This window comes from Chiloscyllium plagiosum, chromosome 6 (genome assembly GCF_004010195.1).
Source record: "Chiloscyllium plagiosum isolate BGI_BamShark_2017 chromosome 6, ASM401019v2, whole genome shotgun sequence".
Classification (NCBI taxonomy): domain Eukaryota; kingdom Metazoa; phylum Chordata; class Chondrichthyes; order Orectolobiformes; family Hemiscylliidae; genus Chiloscyllium; species Chiloscyllium plagiosum.
Genome location: NC_057715.1, coordinates 108,153,190 through 108,178,646, shown reverse-complemented (window position 1 = coordinate 108,178,646; position 25,457 = coordinate 108,153,190). Strand labels below are relative to the sequence as shown.

At 43.2% G+C, this 25,457-nt stretch overlaps 1 protein-coding gene across 1 annotated transcript in view; it reads left to right on the top strand.

Annotated features, from left to right (window-relative positions):
- mxra5a (matrix-remodelling associated 5a) overlaps positions 1–25,457 on the top strand; it is a 38,343-nt gene that overhangs the window by 4,648 nt on the left and 8,238 nt on the right. Inside the window, exons 2-5 of the mRNA XM_043692722.1 lie at positions 2,188–2,317; positions 6,321–6,711; positions 11,349–16,178; positions 21,138–22,050. Of these exons, the coding sequence (XP_043548657.1) occupies positions 2,188–2,317; positions 6,321–6,711; positions 11,349–16,178; positions 21,138–22,050 (6,264 nt within the window). The remainder of the gene's footprint in view (positions 1–2,187; positions 2,318–6,320; positions 6,712–11,348; positions 16,179–21,137; positions 22,051–25,457) is intronic.

Below are 25,457 nucleotides of genomic sequence, written 5' to 3'. Positions count from 1 at the left end.
AATTCAATCCCTCTGCTAATGAACACTAATACACCATAGGCCTTCTTACAAGCTCTATCCACCTGAGTGGCAACTTTCAAAGATCTATGAACATAGACCCCAAGATCCCTCTGTTCCTCCACCTCACTAAGAACCCTACCGTTAACCCTGTATTCCGCAATCAAGCTTGTGAAACATGACCTTCCCCACACAAAGCCTTGTTGCCTATCTCTAATAAATCCATATATTTCCAAATGTGAGTAAATCTTATCCCTAAGAAACTTGTCCAATAATTTCCTTCCCAATAATGGATGGCTCACAGGCCTGCAATTTTCTGGATTATCCCCAGTGCCCTCCTTAAACAAAAGAATAATGTTGGATATTCTCTAGCCCCCTGAGACCTCTCCCTTGAGTAAAGAGGATGCAAAGATTTGATATCATAGTTGGCACAGACAGCGTGGACCATTGGGCCTGTTCCTGTGCTGTGCTGTTCTATATTCTATGTTCTTTATACCAAAGTGTATAAACTACACTCTTCGACATTGAACTTCATCTGCCACTTATCTGCTGACCCCACCAACTTGTCAGTGTCCTTTTGATGTTCCTCACTGCTCTCACAACTTATAATTCGTCCTGGTTTTATGATATCCGCCAATTATGGAATTGCCCCACGCATGCTAAGATCTGGATCGTTGATGTCGTTATCAGGAAATGCAAGGATCCCCAAGCAACCCATGGGATATTCTATCCCAAAAATTACACATTAACCTTTTCTCACTATTTCTTCATTGTCGATGAGAATCCCAACTCCTTGGGAATAGCCTTTCTTCCATCAAAACCAGAGTGCATTGTTTTTGAGGTGAAGGATTTTAACTTCTGATGATCCACCCAACAACAGCACTCCCCCAGCTTTTTTCAGTGGTTAAAATTCCCGCCAATAAATCATCGATTGACTGGTATAGTGATAGGAGAAAGTGAGGATTGCGGATGCTGGAGAGTCAGAATCGAAAAGTGTGGCACTGGAAAAGCAAAGCACATCAGGCAGCATCTGAGGAGCAGGAGAGTCAACGTTTTGGGCATTAACCCTTCATTAGGAATAAAGAGCTTATGCCCAAAATGTTGACTCTCCTTCTCCTCGGATTCTGCCTGACCTGTTGTGCTTTTTTCAGCGCCATACTTTCTGATTCTGGTATTGTTACAGCCACAGCGTAGTTGCTATCTCTTTCCTCTGAGTTAGAAAGTTGAAGGTTTTAAGCCTTAGTCCAGGTGCTTGAGCGCAAAGCTGAGTCTGACACTCCCACCACTGAAGAAGTGCTGCTCTGTCAGTGATGCTGTCTTTCTAGAGGGATGAGATGGATGTAAAAGATCATTTCAAGGAGTCCACAGAGTGCAAGGAATGTCCTGGCCTGTTGGCCAACATTTATCCCTCAGTCAACATCAGTAAGGCACTTTCTGTTAGCAGAACTAGGGGATGCTTTTTAAAAATTAACAGTCATCTTATTAAGAAAGACACTAGGAGGATTTCTTTTCTCAGAGATCTGTGTGACTTTGCAACTCTCAGTCTCAGAAGGTAGCAGAGGCGGAGTCATTGAATATTTTTAAGGTAGAGTGAGTTTTAGGAATCAAAGTGTATTGGGGGAAAATGGAAGTTGAAATGAAAATAGATCATTTATTATCTTATTCAATGTCAGAGCAAATTTGCGGGGATGAATGATTTATGTCCACTCCTCATTTATCTGTCTGTATGTTTCTGTGTATGGTCACTGCAGTGTGAGCATTGGCAGCAACATTTTTTACATTACAAGAATCCAAAACGATTCCACTTTCATCTGTCCTGAAGCCAGAAAATGCAACCATTTATTTTCTAACAACACTTGATTTTGCCATCTAAGATAAACATTACAGGTTTAACTTATTTCTTTATTTTTCTACTTTAACAACCAAGAATTTGTACTTAAGATGGTGCCATGTGTGGCGACATTGTACACTTTTCACTGCTGTCTTGTGTCACGTACTTGAGTACACATGAAAATAAAATCTAAATCTAAAAAAATCTAAGATAAAGATTAGTAGACTCTGAGATAACCCAACATCTGAAAAACCTCTGTGGTAAGTGCAGTGCCTAAGTTTGGACATTTGCTGGGTCACTTTTATCTTTATTTTGACCAAGGTGCTGGAGAATGATCTGCGTCTTCCATTTTCTTGCAGCTTTAACAATATCCAATCTGTGAGCAACACTTCGTTTCGTGGGCTGGAAAAGTTGCAGCTTCTGATGTTGCATGGGAATGACATCCAGAGGCTTAATGATGGAACTTTTAAACATTTGCACTCATTGCAGGTAGTACCTGGAAATAGGTGCTTAAATTATAACATGCATTTAACGTCGAACTTGTGGTTTGTTTTCTCTGCAAAGATTAATGCCAAAAATAAATTTTGGACCGCATAAGACTTCAAAAGATATTTGAGTGAAGACCAGCCATTCAGTCACATATTCTTCGCTCTTAGAAATTGGGTTGATGGTCTAGATGCTGGTTGTTTACAAAGTTATGCCAGAGATTTTTAATCAACATACTTGTGACTGCAGGGTTTGAGTTATAAGGAGAGTCTGGATAGGCTGGGAATTTAATTCCCTAGCTCAGGCAGTTGAGGGGTGACCCTATAGAGGCTTCTCAAATCATGAAAGGCATAGAAAAGGTGAATAGCAAAGGTCTTTTCCCTTGGGTAAGGAAGTTCAGAAACTCGGGGGCATGTTTTTAAGGTGAGAGGAGAAATATTTAAAAGGGACCTGAGGGATAACTTTTTCATACAGCGAGTGTTTCATGTGTGGAATGAACAGCTAGAGCAAGTGGTACATACAGGTACAGATAAAACATTTAAAAGACATTTCGACAGGTAAATGAATAGGAAAGGTTTAGAGAGATAGGAGCCAAATGCTGGCAAATGGGATTAATTTAGTTTGAGAAACATGGTTGGCATGGATGAGTTGGACCATGCTGTATGACTCTATGACTGTGGCTATTTGCTTGATGATTCCTGGAACATAGAACATAGAACATTACAGCGTAGTACAGCCCTTTGGCCCATGAAGTTGCGCCGACCTGTGAAACCAACCTGAAGCCTATCCAACCTGAACTATTCCATTTTCATTCATATGTTAATCCAATGACCATTTAAATGACCTTAAAGCTGGTGAGACTATTACTGTTGCAGGTAGGGCATTCTACAACCCCTACTACTCTCTGAATAAAGAACCTACCTCTGACATTTGTTCTATATCTATCACTCATCAGTTTAAAGCTATGTCCCCAAGTGCTAGCCATCACTATTCGAGGAAAAAAACTCTCACTGTCCACCCTATCTAATCCTTTGATTATCTTGTATGTCTCAATTAAGTCACCTCTCAACCTTCTTCTCTCTAACTAAAACATCCTCAAGTCTTTCAGCCTTTTCTCATAAGACTTTCCCTCCATATCAAGCAACGTCCTAGTTAATCCTCTCTGAACTCTTTCCAAAGTTTCCATATCCTTCCTATAATGCAGTGACCATAACTACATGCAATACTCCAAGTGTGGCTGCACCAGAGTTTTGTACAGTTGTACCTTGACCTCATGGCTCCGAAACTCAATCCCTCTACTAATAAAAACCAACACACCATTTGTCTTCTTAACAGCCTTATCAATCTAGGTGGCAACTTTCAGGGATCTATGCACATGGACACTGAGATCTTTTGGCTCATCCACACTATTAAGAATCTTACCTTTTGCTCAGTACTCTATATTCCTGTTGCTCCTTCTAAAGTGAATAACCTCGCACATTTTCATATTAAACTCCATTTGCCACCTCTTAGCTCAGCTCTGCAGCTTATCTATGTCCCTCTGTAACCTGCAGCATCCTTCCGTACTATCCACAACTCCACCGACCTTAGTGTCATCTGCAAATTTACTAACCCATCCTTCTGCACCCTCATCCAGGTAATTTATAAAAATGGCAAACAGCAGTGGCCCCAAAACCTTGTGGTACACCATTCGCAACTGAACTCCAGGATGAACACTTTCCATCAATCACCATCCTCTGTCTTCTTTCAGCTAGCCAATTTCTGATCCAAACAGCCAAATCACCCTCAATCCCAAGCCTCCGTATTTTGTGCAATATTCCTTTTCAACTAAATTGCCATCATTCCTAATCTTTAAAAGATGTCCCAAAGTTGGATTGAAGAGAGAAGCTTGAAATAGCTGTGTCTACATTGGTACACTGAAACTTTCATATCCAAGAGAGTTGCTTTCTCTATCCCTTTTTTCTTTGCTTCCATGCGTAGTCTCTTTAGTTAGCGCCAATTTTCCTCTTCCCTTCTCTCCTGGGTGACCTGAAACATTACCTTAGTTTCTTTCTGTACAGACACTGCCTATTGAGTATTTTCTGCTTTTATTCCAGACCTTCAGCATCAGCAGAATTTTCCTTTCACGTTAGAGGGTTGCACTTTGTCGCTTCATCTCCAACATTGTAATAGATCGCAAATAGCTGAGGCCTAAGCACTGATACTTAGGATACCCCACTGGCCTGCCAACAATAACAATTTGTTTAGTGTATATAGCTCCTTAAAAATAATGCAGTATGGCAATGTGCTCCAGAGAAACAGGCTAAAACAATGGATGACATTGAGTCACAAAAGAAGATATTAGGTCAGATGCACAAAAGCTTTTTCAAAGATGCAGGTTCAATAAACATCGTTAAGGAGTAAAGTGGTTTAGAGGCAGATAAATGCAGAGGAAATATCTGCAGCTTGTGACCTAAACAGATGATAACAAGATTGTCAATGGTGGAGCAACTTATAATTGGGAATTTTTTTAAAAATTAAGACACGGGGCAAGAGCATCACTGGCTAGGCCAGCATTTATTACCCAACCCTAGTTGCTCAAAGAGTCAACCACATTTCTATTGGTCTGATATCACATGTTGGCCAGATCAGGTAAGGATGGCAGTTTCCTTCCCTCAAGGATACAGCCAGAATTCGAGGAATGGTGATGTCTCGGAGGACTGAAGGATTGGAAGAGATTAGAGAAAATGGGAGGGGCAAGGGAGTGGAGGTGCATAGAAACAGGGGTGAGCATTTTAAAATTAAGGAATTCATTGATCAGGACCTTGATGTGGGTCAATAAGTATAATGTGGAAATGATTCATTTATTCTCAATCTTTGGTTTTCTGTTCATTAACCAATTTGAAACCAAATTAAAATGTTACGTCTCATCTCACAATCCCCAACTTTGTACATAACCGCCTTGTGTGGCACCTTATCAAATTCTTTTGAAAATCTGAACACATTGCACTTAATGGTTTTCATTCATTGACCTTACTAGCTTCAAACTCAAAAAAACCTCCAACAGACTTGTTCTTTGTCATAAATCCTCATTGCGCCAACCCTTTTTATTGACTCTGTCCAGCCATATCTGCATTTAATAGAATTGTGTTACCACAGACCTAATAAAATGATCCTACTCTATTAGATGTTAGGTTCTGATATTAGACTAAGTGACCTTTAGTTTTCTATTTTCTTTCTTCCTCTTTTCTTGAATAGCAAGATTATATGTTCTACTTTCTAACCACTGGGGAATCCTTTGGAATCTAGGAAATGGAATACAATAGAGAAACATGTTTTAACGGTGACCCGTGAATAGATGTTTCTTCTTGTGGGATAATCTCAAGTTTTACTTGGTCATAGTTTTAGGATAAGGGGTAGCAGATTTAAAACAGAGATGAGGAGAAATAACTTCTCTCAAAGAATCATGAATTTTGATGGAATTCATTACCCCAGTGTGTCTGATGCATTGAGTAAATTTGAGAAGGGACATTTGAGACAGATGTTTAATTAGTAATGGCGGAGGGGGGTTGAAGGGTTGTGGAGAGCAGGCAGGAAAATAGCTGAGATGAGATGAGCCATGAGTGTATTAAATGGTGGAGCAGGCTGATTGCCTACTCATTCTGCCATTCCTTATGTTCTCATGTTTTAGACAGATGAATGGTTTTCACTTGATCCCTGCATTCTGTTTAGTTAGCTCCTTGTGGTTAACCTTTTCCAGATCCCTATTAGTGTGGTAGTCTTTTCTCTCTAATATTTCCTTCCTCTGTCTCCTTTAACCCCTCAAACCACCCAACATGATCCATTAAAGTCCAGTAAATCTCTGTGTGGTCATCACAGGAACAGCCACCCCAAAGGTCTGAGAATGTTATGCATGTGCTTCTCATTAATGTTATGCTTTGGTATAAATCCTTCTGCATACTGAACCAATTTAGTGTTTTTTATGAATTGTTCCTTATTATTGAACCTAATTATCTTTCTTTTTCAGGTACTTAAAATAAGCTACAATAAACTGAGTTCCATAAAAGAGCAGACATTTCAGGGACTGGTGAATTTAGTACGCTTGCACTTAGACCATAATAAGATTGAGTTCATTCAACCTGGTGCTTTCCACGGACTGACCTCTCTGAAGCTCATCCACCTCGAAGCCAACCTGTTGAGGCAAATCCATCCACGCACCTTTGTCACCTTCTCGTTTCTACAACATTTTACATTTTCATCAATAAAGCACCTCTACCTCTCTGAAAATCTCATTCCAACACTACCCAAAGACATATTCCATTCAATGTCCAAACTGGAAAGCGTCTACCTCCATGGGAATCCGTGGTCATGTGACTGCAGGTTAAGATGGCTCCTGGACTGGCAGAAAGAGGCTAGAGGTAATCAGTGACTTTACACCAAGTGGGAATGTAGAACTTATTGCTTCTTTCATGCTCACCAAGGTGAGAATCGGCAGTGCTGGAATGGGAGAAACTTTCACTTCCAATCCTGGATGAAGTGTGTTGTTGTGAATTACCCTTGTTTGATTTTTCTCCCAAATACACCAACCGTCAAATTGCAAGAATTTTTCATTTGCAATAGTTTAAATTTGCAGTCAAATGAGGGACATTTCTATCCGGGGCACGGTGAGGCTGGAGTGACGGACACTTTAGGAGGTGGGTCTGTGGTATACACAGACCAACCACCTTCTCAATGCCACTACAATGGAGTTAAGGTGTAGGTCCATGGTCAGCTGTCATTGTCACCAAATGAGACTTTTAGGTGGCCACTTAAGAATCAATAATGGGCCTCAGTACCCCATGGCCGGAATTAACCCAGCTGCAGGTGCCATGTGCTATGTCCAATAGATCAATATGTGGAGGCAGCCCATTGTGTGGGAGGGGTAGGAATATCAGAATGTCATGTCTTTTCTCATAAGACCATAAGAAATAGGAACAGGAGTAGACCATTCAGCCTCTCGAGTCTGCTCATGGCTGATCCGACACTCCTCATCTCCAATTTCCTGCCCTTTCCTTGTAATCCTTGATTCCCTGACTGATTAAGGATCTGTCTGTCTCAGCAGTAAATGCACTCAAGGACTTTACCTCTCCACAGCTCTCTGTGACAAGGACTAAGGCAATCAGAGCCCGATTGAGGGACTACACGTTGGGCTGAGTCACCCCCAAATGGCCTGGGCACCTTTATGCTAACACACCCCCTCCCTCACAAATACTGCCCACAACTCACTTAAAATCCCTGCTCACAGGGTGCTGTTCTGGCAACAGCCACCACCTCCTCAATGGTGGTGCCAGCCAGCCAGTCTCTGGTTGGCTGGCAGTCCTCAATGTGTGGAACATTCACCCCCAGGCTCTTAATTCCAGTCGATCAGACACTCCTAAGGAAACCACATATTTAAAAAACTGTGTCTAATGCCCTCTGCTAACATGTCAGGTGATCCATTTCCCCAGTCGAATTGCATGCTGGGAAATATCCCACCGTCAAACAACGATTGCTTGACCTGAGTATCCTGAACTCGTCTTATCATGACCAAGAGTATCAAACAAAGTCCAAATACTACCCTAAAAAGTAATCACAATCCAGCAACACAAAGGGTGAGGGGTGAGCACACCATTGTTTATTCATTCACAGTGGCATCACTGACATTGACCAGTATTTATTGCCCATTCCTTATTGCCCACAGGGCAGTCAACCATGTAGGAGTCACATGTCATTAAGGACCAAAGAGTTTCTTCTCTAAACAAAATTTGACAGGTTTTCACAACAATTGATTTAATTTGATTTATTGTCACGTGTACCTAAGTACAGTGAAAAGCTTTGTTTGCAAGCAGTACAGGCAAATCATAGTAAGGATATACAGAGTGTGGAGTGCTTAGACAGAGTGAGGCATACAGGTTACACTGCACAGGAGGTGCATAAAGCAAGATCAATATTATTTGAAGTTGGAGAGTGATATTGGCACCACAGTTATCATTGGACAATTCACTTATTCATTAAATGCAAATTCCAACACCTGCCACAGTCAGAATTTGAACCTGGGTCCCCAGATCATTACCTGGTTCTCTGGATTATCAGCCTGTCAATAATGTCAGTAGGCCATCACCTCACCACAGGCTCATGAAGAGCTGACAAGCAAGCAAGGGTGAGTTTCCAGCCAATCACAGATCTCTACACTGGTGTCCTAGTTTGACAGAGACTAGCAGTGTCTACTCCTAACGGTGTCATTCAAGGCCTACCTCTCACAGTGAAATTTTCAGGTTCTTTTCCTTCTAACCACAAGGTGAAGGGTTGTTTTGGAGAGGTGTCAAGAGATGTCGGAGGCAAGGGCAGGAGAGGTGGCTTTCAAAAGCCCTTACTTTGTGGGCGGCACGGTGGCACAGTGGTTAGCACTGCTGCCTCACAAAGTCAGAGACCCGGGTTCAATTCCCGCCTCAGGCGACTGACTGTGTGGAGTTTGCACGTTGGTTGTTTTGGAGAGGTGTCAAGAGATGTCGGAGGCAAGGGCAGGAGAGGTGGCTTTCAAAAGCCCTTACTCATCACCTATAGCTCTAGTTCGAGCTAGGGAGTTAGAGAATTTGAAGGCCAGTTACCCTAGGGATTGTGCTTCGGCGGGGCGGTGTGGACTTGTTGGGCCGAAGGGCCTGTTTCCACACTGTAAGTAATCTAATCTAATCTAATCTACTCATCACCTATAGCTCTAGTTAGAGCTAGGGAGTTAGAGAATTTGAAGGCCAGTTACCCTAGTTTCCCAGTTGGAAATACAGCCATCTTTCTCAACTCTTGCAAGGCTGGTCATCAGGGGAAGGTGAGTTGAGGCCTTTAAATGACTGGAAGTTGACCTTTTAAGGATTTTAATTAGTGACAGGTTGAGAAAGTTGTCCTCAGCAGAAATTCTTCCAGAGAAACCAATTGCTGAGATGGTGAGAAGGGAGCAAACATCTCTCCAGGGCCACTTCGCCCCATTATCGCCCTTTTCTGCATTTCTCTTGCAACATGCAAGAAAGAGGAAGTTCCATTGCAAGTGTCTGAATCGCAATCTCATTTCATTGCTATGTTCAGGACTAATGAGCAACTAATTAGGGGAGTGGTGTTAGTATGGTGGTGGAGTGTATAACTTAGAGGCTTGTAATGTTAAATTAGAATGAGACTGCCCAGGATGAAGCAAGGAAGGACATGTTTGTACAAAACATGAAAAATCTGGGAATTTTGAACGTGAGATTGATAGATTTTCGTCGGTGAAGTGTATGAAAGGATATGGAGTAAAGGTTTATGGATAGAGCTAGCTTTCAGGTCAAATGGAATAGACAAACGTGAGGGGCTGAATAATCTTCTCCTGTCCACCTCTCCCAAACACTGCACAGATCAGGAGGTGGGAGGGCTCACAAAACGTAGGAAGTGTTGAGAGGTAAGTGCAAGCAGTCTTCCCTCTGCCATGGGATAGTCCTGGTAGTGGGAGTGGCAGAAGTATAACCAGCCACCAAAGGGAGGTTGCTGACCAATTAGACACCATATTCCCCTGCCCCAACCTGCCACCTCTAGAATTTTGCTGGCGTTGTGACAGGCCGCCCTCCACATGAGAAGATCGCCAAGGCCAGCTACCTGGGTTTCCCTAGACAAGGCATGGGGCTTTTCTTTTTGGATGTCTCATGGTCCAAGGAGAGAATGCCTGGTAGCCCTTGCTTTTCTCACAGCGCCACTGCCTGCCTGGCCCAGGGACTTTGAGACAGAAGTTTCCTGACAGGACTGGACTGGGTAAAGGAAGGAAGGATGTTTCCAATGACTGGAGAGTCCAGAAACCAGAGTCACAGTCTAACAATACAGGGTAGGCCACTTAGGACTGAGATGAGGAGAAATGTCTTCACCCAGAGAGTGGTGAGCCTGTGGGATTCTCTGGTTCAGAAAATGGTTGAGGCTAAATGGATCAATGGGGAGAAAGTGAGAACAGGGGAATAAGTTGAATGATCAATCATGATCATATTGAGTGATGCCGCAGGCCTGAAGCACTGAATACCCTACTCCTGCTCCTATTTTCTCTGTTTGTACCTTTCAATGCTGCCTCAGAGTGGATGCACCTCTTAATTAGCCACTGCCTGTAAAATTCCCTTGAGAATCCCACTGTCCAGTCACACTTGTTTCAGTCCAGTTTAGGCCTGGACAGAGAGATTTCACTGTTCATGGCAAAATTCCAGCCCCCTGTCCTGGGGGCATCTCTTTGGAGATGTACAATACGGGTCAGATGTCTGTGAGACTGGAGTCTTGCAGCTTTCTGCGCACTCGGAACAGAAGGAAGAAAAGTAGGAACTGATCGAAAAAAAAGATAACTGAAAGAATTGTGGATGCTGTAAATCAGACACAAAAAAACAGAAATTGCTGAAAAAGCTCAGCAGGTCTCGCAACACCTGTGGAGAGAAATCAGAGTTAGCGTTTCCGGTCGAATGACCCTTCCTCAGAACTAATGGTAGCTAGGAAAATGTTTGGTTTATGTGCAGAAGGTAGGGTGGGGGGAGGCGATAAGGAGTAAATGGCAGGTGGAGATAGAGAGTAAGGAGAGAGATGAACAGTTGGATGGAGAAAGTAGTGGATAATGGTCTGGCTAGGAGGGTGAATAGCCATTAATGGGGACTGTTAGTGGCTAACAATGGTTTGTGTGCAATAGCAGTTTATGTGACAACAAGGCCTGGATTGTGAGGGTTGGGATAAGGACTTGGGTGAGATGAAGCCCTAAAGTTATTGAACTTGATGTTGAGTCCAGAAGGCTGCTGAGTCCCCAAGCGGAAAATGAGGTGCCATTCTTCCAGCTTACACTGAGCTTTGCTGGAGCACTGCAGCAAGCCTGAGATCAAGATGTTGGCCAGGGAACAGGGTGGGGGGTTGACGTGGCAGGCAACTGGAAGCTCAGGGTCTTTTTTGCAGAAGTAAAGAAAAATGACCTTTGCCCTTAAAAAATAATTTAGGAATTTGTCCTCTCCACTTTCCCTTTTGTCAAATATAGTGAAGGGTCTTTTCTTCCTATTCACAGGTGTTATGAAATGTAAAAAGGACAGAACGTATCCAGGAGGCCGAATGTGCTCACTGTGCTCCGAACCCAAGCAATTCAGCAGAAAAGAGCTTTTCAATTTGGATCCTAATGCCCTCACTTGTAAGAAGCCCACAATCATATCCCCATTGAAGAACAACAACAACACTGAATGGGACGATGAAGGTGAAGATGTATCACGTCGAAACTATCAAAATCCATTTGGCAGCATGACTTTGAACTTAACGGACCAGCAAGGAAACCACAACCACTTGGTCTGTCAATCCAACAGGATGAGGAATGGCACGAAGATTCAATGGCAGCGTCTAAATCAGCAGCAAGTCGCCATTAATATGACCCTTTCAGCAACCCTGATGTGCTATATGGATCAACAAAGGATGGAAAGGCTGTGGAAACTTATTGCCTATTACAGTGAAACACCTGCAAAATTAGAAAGAGATTTAATGTTGTCCAAGGAACCCAACTCAAGCTATCGATATAAGCAAGTCATTGATGACCAAGCTTACTATTACACTGGTGTTAGAGCGAATATTATGACGAAGCCCTCATGGTTAATGCAAGAGCACATCAATATCCAACTTGACAGAAGGCAAACAACTACAGACCATGTTATCCTTCTGTTCTCAATGCACTTGTCTCAAAGCTTTCAAATCAATGACAGCCCAAAGAGAGAGAATAGCTGGGTATTAATCAAAGATGATGGTGGGCTGAAGAGGCAGCATGTTTTAGTTACTGGGACTATGCTGCAGTTATACTGTCCAATCATTGCCTCAGGGAGTCCATCTATAAAATGGACATTTCCAAATGGTACCCAAAGGGAAGCCTCATACACCAGTGAAGACAACCGTGTTTCTGTTTCAAAAGCTGGCAAGTTAATAGTGAAGGCAGTGGGGTATGGTGATTCAGGTTTATATCAATGTATTGCATCAGTAAAAGATGATATGGATACAATGACCTACCGAGTTGTCGTGCAACCCACAAGAGTACATCCAAGCCAAGTTGAAGAAAATGGCATCACTGTACATTCGGGGGATACTATCTCTCTGCCCTGCAGTGCCACTGCAGTACCAAATGCCCAACTGAGTTGGATCCTGCCAAATAACAATGTCCTCAGTGCCTTAGCAAACACTACGAGTGGATCTGTAACGGAAAATGGAACTCTAGTCATCCAAACTAGCCATGTTAGTAATAGTGGTCACTACAGGTGTCTCGCCGTCAACACGTATGGAGTCGATTCACTGACTGTTAATGTGGCAGTCATTAAAAAGTTGCATGGCCAAACCATTAGAAAGGGGAAGAAAGACAATAGAATGTCAATTCTCAATCTCTTTTTCAGGAATGGTGGTTCAAAGGCTGAGGAACAGGATGGTTCAGGTAGAGACACAGCGTATGAAAGTCAGAAACAGGTAACCTACAACAAATACACTGGCAGAATTCTGGCTGGACGTAAACAACTCCATGCTGATGAGACGCATGACCGTTCCAGAGCTGAATCCAGCCGGAGCATCAAACTAAGGCAGGGCTCACAGCGGGGGAGGGGGAAGCCAACCTTCGATGGCAGGAGGCGGTGGGATTCACGCAGGAGGGTCAGTATGTCCAATAAGAAGATCGATCCGCTAAAGTGGGCAGACATCCTGGCAAAGGTGAGGGCAAAGACTGCTCCTAAAGTAACGGAAAAGCCTTTGCTCCGAATCGACAAATCGACCACCATCTCGCCAGCTGCAAAAGAAACCAAAAGAAATCCCTTGGCAGTGAATCGCCCGGGAAATTTCGAACAAGTCTCAGACGAGGAGTCAGGTCTTGAGGAATCATCAGGAAACAGTGAAATGAATTTTTCGGAGGACCAGTTGATACAAGTAAGCTCGCGTCAGAGTGCAATAGCAAAAGACTACATTATGTCAGAGAACACCACCCTGAATGAAATGTTCGTTCGTAGACAGCAGGAAAATCTTGCACCGAGAGGCAGTACTGATTCCCCGAGAAACCAAACATTTAATGCAACTGGTCATGTTCTGGAAACCACCACTGAGTCTGACACTGTAGCCAAGTTTCTTTCAAAGCCGGGGAATGAGTCAGACATTTGGGAAATGTTGATAACCACAACAGCAGCTTTGGAACAGGGCAGTATTCAGTCAACAGCGGTAGTGATTGGGATGCAGCCAAGACAGGAGTATCCAGAAGATGATAATGTATCTGTCATAGAAAGCAACACTCAGGCTCCAGAAACACATACACTCGAGGGGTTAGCAGAACCTTGGATCACTGAAGCAGTTACAGATCCAGCGAAGAGACTTGCTGGGAAGGACTCCTTAATGGCTATTGCAGATATAAACTCAAACAGCGATAATGCCAGCATGTTTCACATCAGAGACGTGACCTTAACAAGTCAAACAGTTACCACTTTAACCACAACCAAAGCAACTTCAATGATCACCAGAGCCTTCACCTCCTCCACAAATGCTGGAACTACTGCCAAATTGGCCCCCACTGTAAAAGTAACTACCATTACAACCACGGTCCCTAATACCACAACCAAACTAGCTGTCATCACAGCCACTGCTACCATTCCTCCCACCACTACAGACAAAGCAACTACCGTGAAAACCAAAGTGCCCATTACCATAGCAAAGCCAACTGCCACCGTGAATGCCAGTGCAAGGGCTAGTCAAAGCAAAAACACCTCTACCACTTCTCAAAACTATCCAAAGCGAAGATTGCCTGGCAGAAGGAGATATCGGCCTAACAGGTACAGGCAAAGACAACATTTATATCCAATAACCAGGGCCAAAGAAACAAAATCTACTCACATAAATATGACATCAAGCACTTGGCCAAGTGGGAAAGCCATTCCAAGAGAAATGAATCATTCTGAAAATGGCCATATGAAAGTCAACTCTAGGTTAGAGAAGGATCCAGATTCAAAGTTAGCTTATGGTAAATTCAATTTGCCTGCTTTAGAACAACTGACAACAAGGGAACCAACACGAAAATCAGTGAATCTCTTAACCATTGTCAAATCCCCACATCAAACTAACCCTTCAGGAGCACCTAGCACTCCGGAGCCAAATCAACCAAAATCATTAACTTCAACAACACAGACAATACTTGATACTACAAAAACCACTTCCTCAAAACCCCCTGAGATGGACCCAACCATTCTTGAATCTTTAGCCGACCCCACAAAACCGTTGCATCTTCAAAGGGATTATAGGTTGCGCAATGCTACAAAACTTGACACTACAACCGTATCACCTCCGATATCCAATACATTTGGAAAACCTCCCGACACTGCTTCTCAATTCAATGCTGCGGCATCAAGTAATAAACCTGTATCAACCACAAAAGCCTTAGCTTCTGTTGTTCCAGTTGGATCTGGGAAGTTAAGTGGAGTCCATGACACCACAAAATCATCAGATGTCATCTTAAATCCAATAGTCCCGACGGCAGTCCTTCCAATTTCTACAACAGTTACTTTGACATCAAAACCTACAATGGATTACCTTGGAGTGTTAACGACGATCACTGCTAACGCACAGGGATCCAGGAAAACTCCAAAGTCAAACACTGAGCTGAAAGTACCAACCGGCACATTTTTAGAAACTGAGACTAAACTACCAGTGGTTGAAATGTCTCAGAAAATTCCCACATTTCAAAAAACTGGAAGTGACTTTACACCAAATCTATCTTCTTCACCTGACACTAGAAATCCTTCACAATTTTATGACTTGAATGTTCCCGTGTACAGAAAAGCAACAGTTAATGTTGTGCCAGAAGCCCAACCGACCATTATAAACTTAAGAGCGGATCCTCCTTTGCCTTCTCAAGTCACAGTTAAAGTGCACAATGAAATTCTTCCTCCAACTATTTCTTCACGAGGTATCTTGCCCACTCAGAAAACTGCTGGAATGGGAGAAATTCCACTGGAAATCAACAGAACAGATGAAAGTAATAATAAACCAGATGGAGACCCTTTAAGACAACGTGCAGGAACTACACAGGGCAGGCAACAACTTAAAATGACATACATGCAAGGATCAAACAACTTAACTTGGATTTCAAGGCATAAGTGGAAGCCAGATTCAAATCCCAGCTTAATTTCCATTCCAAAACAAGGCTCTAGGCTTAAATCTCCCAATGATATCTTGGCAGGAGCAACACCAAAGCTGCTGACACCTGCAGCAAGGGCTAGGTCCCATAATTTGACAAATGGAGAATGGTCAGGAGTTACTGGTGATCCTGAGTTGACAACATTCCCACCTAGAACAGTGGAAAATGTAACAAAACCCGATGAATCTTTCATCCAGTCAACATCAAGAACCCCTTTCCAAAGTAGTTCAAGGATGATTAACAAGCCAATGGAGAGGGTAGGTGCTGATTCAGACAACAAATCAAAAACAGCATTAGGACATCCCATCGTTCAAACACCTACCGCAAATCAAGGTTACCAATGGCGTCATCGTGTAGAGATTCCAATTCAATTTACTAAAGAGAAACCGACAGAATCTATACCCAATAGAAGCATGTCCATGAGAACACCTACAACTATACCCAACACAACTAGCATTGCTGAAAGGTTCAGAAACACCTCATGGAGCAAATGGCTCCATCACACCCCAGTCCTTTCAAAGTTCGATGGGAACTTGTCCATTGCTGTACAACCATCTCCCAATTTCAGGATAATAAAGCGGAAGCCGAAAATAATACCAAGGCACCCTATGACAGTTTCAGTGAAAGCAGAGATGGACGCTTATCTTCCTTGTGATGCAGTTGGGGAGCCCAAGCCTTTTATATTTTGGACAAAAGTGTCAACAGGTAAGAGACTCATAATGACAGTACAGCGTTAAGTGAAATCTGAGCATGCTGGAGAAATGGAGCAGGCAAACCAGCATCTGTGGAGAGAGAAATGGAGTTAATGTTTTGAGTCAGTATGACTGAAGATGAATCAAACTGGATTCAAAACATTAACTCTGTTTCTCTCGCTATGGATGCTGCCACACATGGAAGAGTGTCTCCAACATTTCCTGTTTTTATTTCAGATTTTCAGCATCTGCAGTATTTGGCTTTTATTACTGTACATCCTTGTAGTCAGTGAACTTCAAAAAAAATTAAGTCTGTTATCAATAGGAGGTAAAATCTTGATGTCTCTAAAATGGGCAATTATTCAGCAATACCTGGTGTCAAGTTACAAATCTATTGTGTGGGTTTAGGGTGAAAGGGGAAAAATTTAAAGGGACCTTAAGGGGAAACGTTTTCACGCAGAGGGTGGTGCATGTATAGAGTGAGCTGCTAGAGGAAGTGATGGAGGCTGGTAGGTTACAACAATTAATGGGCATCTGGATGGGAGGGTTTAGAGGGATATGGACCAAATGCTGGTAAATGGGATGAGATTATTTTCCAATATCTGATCGACATGGACAAGTTGGACTGAAGGGTCTGTTTCTGTGCTGTACATCTCTATGACTCTAATCAAGGCATTTGCTCAATACAATCTCACATTCCATCAGTACAAATGTCACCTTAATTCAACATGGGGTTATCAATTCTGGAGTCAGACATATTCCTGGGTGTCATCACGTGACCTCCTGCAGCCAATTGCCCCATTCCCACACAGTGCATAGGAACAGGAGGAGGCCATTCAGCCCCTGAAAACTGTTCCACCACTCACGGCTGATCTGCCACCTAACTCCATATACCTGCCTTTGGCCCATATCCCTTAATACCTTGGCTTAACAAATTGGTTTATCTATCTCAAATTTAAAATTAACAATTATTGCCATCTGTGGAAGAGAGTTCCAAACCTTTGTGTCTAAAAGTGCTTCCTAATACTGTATTTCTCCTGAATGGTCTGACCTTAACATGTAGACAATGCTCCCTAGCTCTAGAATTCCCAAGCAATGGAAATAGTTTATTTTTATCCATCCTGTCTTTTTCTATTAATATCTTGAATACTTTTTTCAGACCACCCTTAAACTTCTAAATTCCAGAGAAAACAGGCCTAATTTGTATAATTTCTCCTCATAACTTGACCCCTGAAGTCTGGGTATCAGTTGTCATTAGTTAGCTAAGACGGCCATATTTGTGGTGCACCAGATTCCCATGTGAAAGCTAGGGGATCCTTCCTTCCTTCCTCAATTGTGTGGCTGACTATCAGCCTTCAATTGCATCTTCAATAATTTTGGAGCTAGCAAATTGAAATGCACCCAAGAGCTATTATTTATCATATTCTCCCAATTACCCCATTCTCCCATTCTCTGGGTGGCACCGGGGCTCAGTGGCTAGCACTGCTGTTTCAACATGCCAGAGATCCAGATTCAGGCTGGTGACTGCCTGTGTGGCTTTTACACATCGTCCCTGTGGGTTTTCTCCCACAGTCCAAAGATACGCAGGTTAGGTGGATTGAGCATGTTAAATTGCCCTGCAGTGTCCAGGGTTATGCAGGTTAGGTGGGTTGGCCATGGTATATTATTGTGACAAGGTGGGAGGATTGGTGCAGATTTAATGGGCTGAATGGCCCCAATCTGCACTAGAGGGATTCTATGATTTTCCTCATACAACCCAGAAAGTAGGGTCCCGGAGGTCAGTCTTTCCTTCCAGGGAACTGTAGGGCCATTCTGAAAATTTGGTAAATGTAGGTTTGTGTAGAACATGTACCGCTGAGACAAAAGGGCCTGGATTCAAGCCCCACGACAGACATAATTAAGATTGAGACATCCATGTGGGACAGGGGAGTGCTGTGCTATCAGGTGCAAAACTTTAAGCAAAAAGCTCAAGCAGATTTGAAATGATTCTATGGTGCAATTTGGAGTTATCATGACGACTCTTGCACTCATCATGACTGTTTTTGCCTTTATAATCTTTAAATTAGTACTCATTGGTGATGAAGTGTGTAGGATTGTTTTAAATGCCTTGTAAGTGATTGTTTATACTTAACATTGTGCAAAGTCAATAGAAATCATCTATATGGATCCCCAGATGTTGAATTATGGAATCCTTACAGTGTAGAAACAGACCAAACAGTCCATTGAGGTCACACCACCCCTCCAAAGAACATCCCATCCAGATCTACCCCCCGTTACAACCCTGCATTTCCTATGGATAATCCATCTAGCCGAGACTCTGCAGGACAATTTAGTATGGGAAATCCACCTGACCTGCATATCTTTGAACTGTGGAGGAAACCCTCACAGACACGGTGGCACAGTGGTTAGCACTGCTGCCTCACAGCGCCTGAGACCCGGGTTCAATTCCCGCCTCAGGCGACTGACTGTGTGGAGTTTGCACGTTCTCCCTGTGTCTGTGTGGGTTTCCTCCGGGTGCTCCGGTTTCCTCCCACAATCCAAAGATGTGCAGGTCAGGTGAATTGGCCATGCTAAATTGCCTGTAGTGTTAGGTAAGGGGTAAATGTAGGGGTATGGGTGGGTTGCGCTTCGGCGGGTCGGTGTGGACTTGTTGGGCCGAAGGGCCTGTTTCCACACTGTAATGTAATCTAAAAAAAAAAATGGGAAGAATATGCAAACTCCATACACAGAAAGTTATATCTGATGCTGTGAGCATCAATGCTAACCACCGAACCAACATGCCACCCTAATGACCAAAAGATTTGAGAAGATTCTATGATCCAAAATTTGGAGGTAAAGTTTAAACTCATGGAATTAAAAGCAAACGGTTGACCTGATGAGGGCTCAGTGGAGTGACAGAACACATATACTACCGAGAAATGGTGGTTCACTAATTGGCAGGATGTGCCTGTTGGTCCTGCTCTACAACCAGTGTTGGAACCACAATTACACCATAAGTTTTCATGACAGAGATCAATATTGAGGGAGTTACCGTTGAGAAACTGAACTGGACCAGTCATGTTTAAATATAGAATTAATACATTTAATAGTAACTCCAATAGCAGGTCAGAGGCTGGGAATTCTGAGATGAGTATCATCTTTTGACTCCCCAACACCTGTCCACCAATTACAAGACACAAGTCAAGAACATGTCAGAAGGTCCCAGCAGTTATTGACATGAAAGTTAGATGCGAATGTTACCAATTAGTCATTTATGCAGGTTTTTTAAAGTGCATTATTTAATGGAATGTGGGTATCTCTAGCTAAATCAGCATTCATTCCCATCCTAAGTTGCTCTAGAGAGGATAATGGTAAATTGCCTTCTTGAACCACTGCAGTCCATGTGCTTTAGGTATAACTACAGCAACAAGGGAATTCCAGCAACAGTGAAGCAATAGGGTACATAAGGTGTATAAGATGCTAGTTAGTGCTTAGGTGGAATATTGCATGTAATTCTGGGTGTTCCACTTTAGGAAGGGTGTAAATCATCAGAAAAATGCAGAAGAGATTCACAAGAATGGTTCCAAGTTTGAGAAACTTCAGTTTTGAAGATAGATTGGAGCAGTTGGCAGTGGTCCATTCTTTGGAGAGGAGAAGGCTAAGAGGTGATTTGGCTGAAGGTTTTGAAGTCATGCGGGACCTGATTAGAGAACATTGAAAAAATCTGTTCGCATTCATAAAAGGATCAGGAACAAGAAGGCGCAGTTTTAAGAGAAGCAAATGTATTATGAGAAAAAAAACTCATTAACACGGCAAATTCTGAGTGTCTGGAATGCACTGGCTGGATGTGTGGTGGAAGCAGTTTTAATCAAAGCATTCAAGAAAGTATTAGATGAATATTAGATAGATAATACTGAGATGATATGGAGGGTCATGAGGAAGGGGTCTGCATTCAGAGACCAAGTGTAGATACAATGAGCTGAATGGCCTCTATCTGCACCATCATTCTATCATTCTCTGATAACCATTGAGTTCCAAGTCGGGTTGATGGGCACCTGGGAGGGGAACCTGCAGGAAGTGGTGTTCCCATGCCTCTTATGCTCTTGGCTTTCTAGGTATTGGCGGTTGTTAGTTTGGCAGGTACTATCAGAGAAGTCTCAACGAATCGCTGAGTACCTTTCTATGGTACAAACTACTGCCACCGTGTGGTTGCAAATGTTGGTGCATGATTAGCTATCTACTTGTACAACCCTTTCATGACAGGTGGGGTGAGCTGGTTGAGGGAATGTATGGAAAGAATCTGATGTGGGGATCCTTATTGATACATAGAAGGTTCTTTTGGGATTTGACAGGGTAGGTGCAGACAGTTTGCTTCCCCTTGCAGGACAGTCTACAACCAGGGGCATAGTCTCAGAATAAGGCGTCACCCATAAGAGGAGGAATTTCTTTTCTCAGATGGGTAGAGAAACTATGGAATCACTTACTGCAAATAGCCATAGAGTTTGGACTCAATGAGCCAAATATACACAGAATAGGGAAATGATTCAATAACCTGTGATATCTAACAGGACTGGATAGGAGAAGTGCAGGAAGGATGTTGCTATGGCAGGGAAGTCCAGAACATGGGTCACAGTCTAAGGATACAGGAGAAAACCATTTAGGACTGAGATGAGGAGAAATTCCATCACCCAGAGATTGGTGAGCCTGTAGAATTTGACCCCATAGAAAGCAGTTGAGACCAAAACATTGTATGACTTCAAGAAGAAATAGCATTGAAGCTAAAGGGGTCAAAGGATATAGGGGAGAAACAAAACCAGCTATGGAGTTGGATGATCATAATAAGTGGGAGAGCAGGCTTGATGGGCCAAATGGCCTGTGCTTGCTCCTATTTCCTATGTTTCTATGTCATAAATTCTTCAAAAGAATAACATCCTCGCTAACTCTCTGGCTGAAATTAAGTCGTTCAACCTTAAAATGCTCCTGTTTCTTCCAGGAGCTGTGATGATGACAAGCAGCAGAACACTGCGATTTGAAGTTTTTGACAATGGAACACTGGCAATTCGCAACGTCCAAGTGCAGGACCGCGGGCAGTACTTGTGCACAGTGCGAAACCTGCATGGCACAGATAAGGTGGTGACCACATTGATCGTGCTGGCCCAGCCTCCGAGGATAGATGGATCCCGCTACAAAGACACCACCGTCTACCTGGGTCAACCATTCCTGGCGGAGTGCAGAGCTGAGGGGATGCCTATTCCCCAGGTTTCCTGGCTGCTGCCCAGTAGAAAGCTCCTGCAGACCCCCAGCGTTGGCGTTGGCAGAGGAGGAGGCAGCTTGACGCTATCACAGAACGGGACCCTGTCCATCAGGGAGACCGCGTTCTCAGACCGCGGGATCTACAAGTGCATCGCCAGCAACACCGTGGGAGCAGACACCGTGACGGTGAGGCTCCACGTGGCAGCACTGCCACCCATGATTCAACAAGAAAAGGCCGAAAGCCTGACTGTCGCTCCAGGCCAGGGCATCCACGTTCACTGCACTGCCAAAGCTGCACCCCCAGCAAATATCCGCTGGATCCTTTTCGATGGGACACAGATCCGGCCTTCCCAATTTATCAATGGCAACCTGTTTGTTTTCCCAAACGGGACACTTTACATACGTAGCCTGTCAGAGCGTGACGTGGGAAATTACGAATGCGTGGCGACCAATATAGTTGGTGTTGCCAGGAGGACAGTCAGCATAAACATTCAAAAGCGCTCAGCGACCGCCAAGATTACTGTATCCTCTCCACAAAAAGTCGACATTAGCTACGGAAGCACTCTACACCTGGACTGTGTTGCTGCAGGAGATCCAGGTCCAAGAATACTCTGGAGATTGCCATCAAGATTGCTAGCGGATTCACGCTACAGGTAGTTTCCATTTCCATTTATTCCTTAATGGGATTTAGAGTCATAGAGATGTACAGCATGGAAACAGACCCTTCAGTCCAACCCACCCATGCTGACCAGATATCCCAAACTAATCTAGTCCCATTTTTTAGCATTAGGCCCATATCCCTCTAAACCCTTCCTATTCATTATTCCATCCGCATGCGTTTTAAATGTTGTAACACTTCCAGCTTCCTCTGTCAGCTCATTCCATATACGCACCAACTTCTGCATGAAAAAGTTGCCTCTTAGATCCCTTTTAAATATTTCCTCTCTCACCTTAAACTATGTCGTCTAGTCTTGGACTGCCCCACCCTAGAGAAAAGACCTTGGCTATTTACCCTATCCATGTCCCTCATGATTTAATAAACCTTTATAAGGTCACCCCTCAGCCTCTGACGCTCCAGGGAAAATAGCCCCAGCCTGTTCAGCCTGTCCCTGTAGCTCAAACCCTCCAACCCTGGCAACATCCTTGTAAATCTTTTCTGAACCTTGTCAATAGCAGGAAGATTAGAATTGCATGCAGTATTTCAAATCTGTTACATTTCCATGATTGTCTGGGCTGGCCTTGCCCAGACAAAAATCAACCAGCATCTTTCTGAACTTATACAAACAGGTGGTAAGGGAGGTAGATTGCTTTCTGTACAGGGCATCAGTGAACCTGATGGGTCATTAGGACAATTGATGTTGTAGGTGCTTTCCAATCAGTCTGTTCAGAGATGATATCACACATACCTATGGAGCAAGAAGGACTTCAAACTTGGACCTCCTGGCTAAAGGGTATGGTCACTACCAATGCACAATTGATGATAGCTTTCAATTCCAAATGTTGTGAATTAGATTTAACTTCCACCACCTACTATACTGGGGTTGTGAACTCTTACCCCCACAGCATTAGCCTGGGTCTTTGGATGACTTCTCCAATGACTTTACCACTACACCAAGGTCTCCCCCCATTTTCAGCTAAGGACATTAGAGCCTTTGTAGCAGAAGCTGTCTCAATGATTTGGTGGGTGAATGTACAAGCCAGTACATTATACCTGAGCTACAATCAATCAGATGTGGCTCACTTGATAGCTGGGCCTGTGCTTTTAGTCTAAATGTTATGTGTTCAAGTCTCCCTCCAGTGAGTTGATGTAAAATTCCAATTTGAATACCAGTGCATTGTTGGATGGCAGCATTATCAGTTGTCTCAAATGACTGTATAAGATCACACAGGCCACTTTCTAAGGGGCAGAAAATGGACTTGCATTGTAATACATTGTCCCAATGCTCTCTTCAGCCGATGGAGCAGTTTTGCAGGTCATTCACAGTTTTTTTGCATCAAATGGACAACCAATTTGTGTGCAGCAAGCTGTCAGTCAATGTAATAATGACCAGACATCTTTTCTTTTGCAATGTTGGCTAAGGGATAAATTGATGCCAGGATACAGATGAGGATTCTTCTGCTCTGCTTCAAAACAGTGCTTTGGGTCATTTACATGCACCTGAAGTCACTGGGCAGAAGTCACTAACATTTAATCCAGAAGACAGAGGAAGGAACTGCTCCCTGATCTTCTAGTTAACAGTTATCCCTCAAGCAACGTCACTAGAAAAAAAAGAGACTATCTGATTATTCATCACCATCTTTCTTCCACCTCAATATTTCAAAAAATATTCATTGCCTGTAAACACTTTATAGGGATCTTATGAGATTGTAAAATGTACTATATGAATCCAAATTTGTTCTATGTCTGAATGCCTTTTTTGACTCCTATTTTTCATTGGATCTGGGTGTTGCTGGCAATATGCCCTTCCTTAATGTTCCTGGAATTGATTGGCTTGCTAGGCCATTTCAGAGGGAAGTTCAGAGTTAATCACATTGCTTTTGGTCTGGAGTCATGTATAGGCCAAACCAGGTAAGGATGGCAGATTTCTCTCCCGAAAGGACATTACTGAATCAAATGTGTTTTTACCACAAGTCGAGTATGATTGTCATAGTTACCATTACAGCAACTCATCTGAGAATGTTGGGCCTTGCAGCTGTGATTGGAGAACAAACCACTTTGCTTTGCAATAATAAGTAAGCAATTTTAATTGGGCAAAACCTCCTCACAGCATGAGATGTTTAATTCCATAGATGAATGAGGGGTTTTGGAATCTGTCAACAGACATGGTTTTAGACTGAAGTGTGATGATCAAAATCCATCCTTCACTGAAAGACCATAAGGCCAAAGGGCAGGATGCAGAGATTTAGCTCATTGCTTCGAATTCATTCACACCAGTCAACTCCTCAAACTTTTCCTTATATCCTGAACAAATGGTTGCAGCTCAGGTCCAAGAACAACAACAACTGTTTATCTATGTAATGTACTTTTAAAGTAATTGCTTTGCATTGCCACAAAACATGTAGCCCATGGTTTGATTCACCACATTCGAGAGATAGCTATTCTTGTCTCTGCTGGTGGTTTGTGGCCATGTAATGGTTTCTCCACAGTTATGAATGATTCAAATTGGTTTCTGCAAACTCTTTCAGTTGCACTTATATTTGTCTCTGTAAGTCCATCTCTCGCTAATACTGTCCTTTCTCTACCACCTCTTGCTCGTACGCTGATGTTACTATTTCTATAAGAGATAAGAAATAGGAATGGAGCAGACCATCCAGCCCCTCAAGCCTGCTCCCCATTCAATAAGATTATGGGTGATCCAACATTCCTCATGTCCACTTCCCTGCATTTTTTCCTATAATTCTTGAGTCCCGACTGATCAAGAATCTATGTAGCTAAGCCTTAAATAGAACATAGAACATAGAACAATACAGCACAGAACAGGCCCTTCGGCCCACGATGTTGTGCCGAACATTTGTCCTAACTTAAGCACCTATCCATTTACCTATCCAATTGCCGCTTAAAGGTCACCAATGACTCTGACTTTGCCACTCCCACAGGCAGCGCATTCCATGCCCTCACCACTCTCTGGGTAAAGAACCTACCCCTGACATCCCCCCTATACCTTCCACCCTTCACCTTAAATTTATGTCCCCTTGTAACACTCTGTTGTACCCAGGGAAAAAGTCTCTGACTGTCTACTCTATCTATTCCCCAGATCATCTTATGAACCTCTATCAAGTCACCCCTCATCCTTTGCCATTCCAATGAGAAAAGGCCTAGCACTCTCAACCTATCCTCGTACGACCTATTCTCCATTCCAGGCAACATCCTGGTAAATCTCCTCTGCACCCTCTCCAAAGCTTCCACATCTTTCCTAAAATGAGGCGACCAGAACTACGCACAGTACTCCAAATGTGGCCTTACCAAGGTCCTATACAGCTGCAACATCACCTCACGACTCTTGAACTCAATCCCCCTGCTAATGAACGCTAATACACCATACGCCTTCTTACAAGCTCT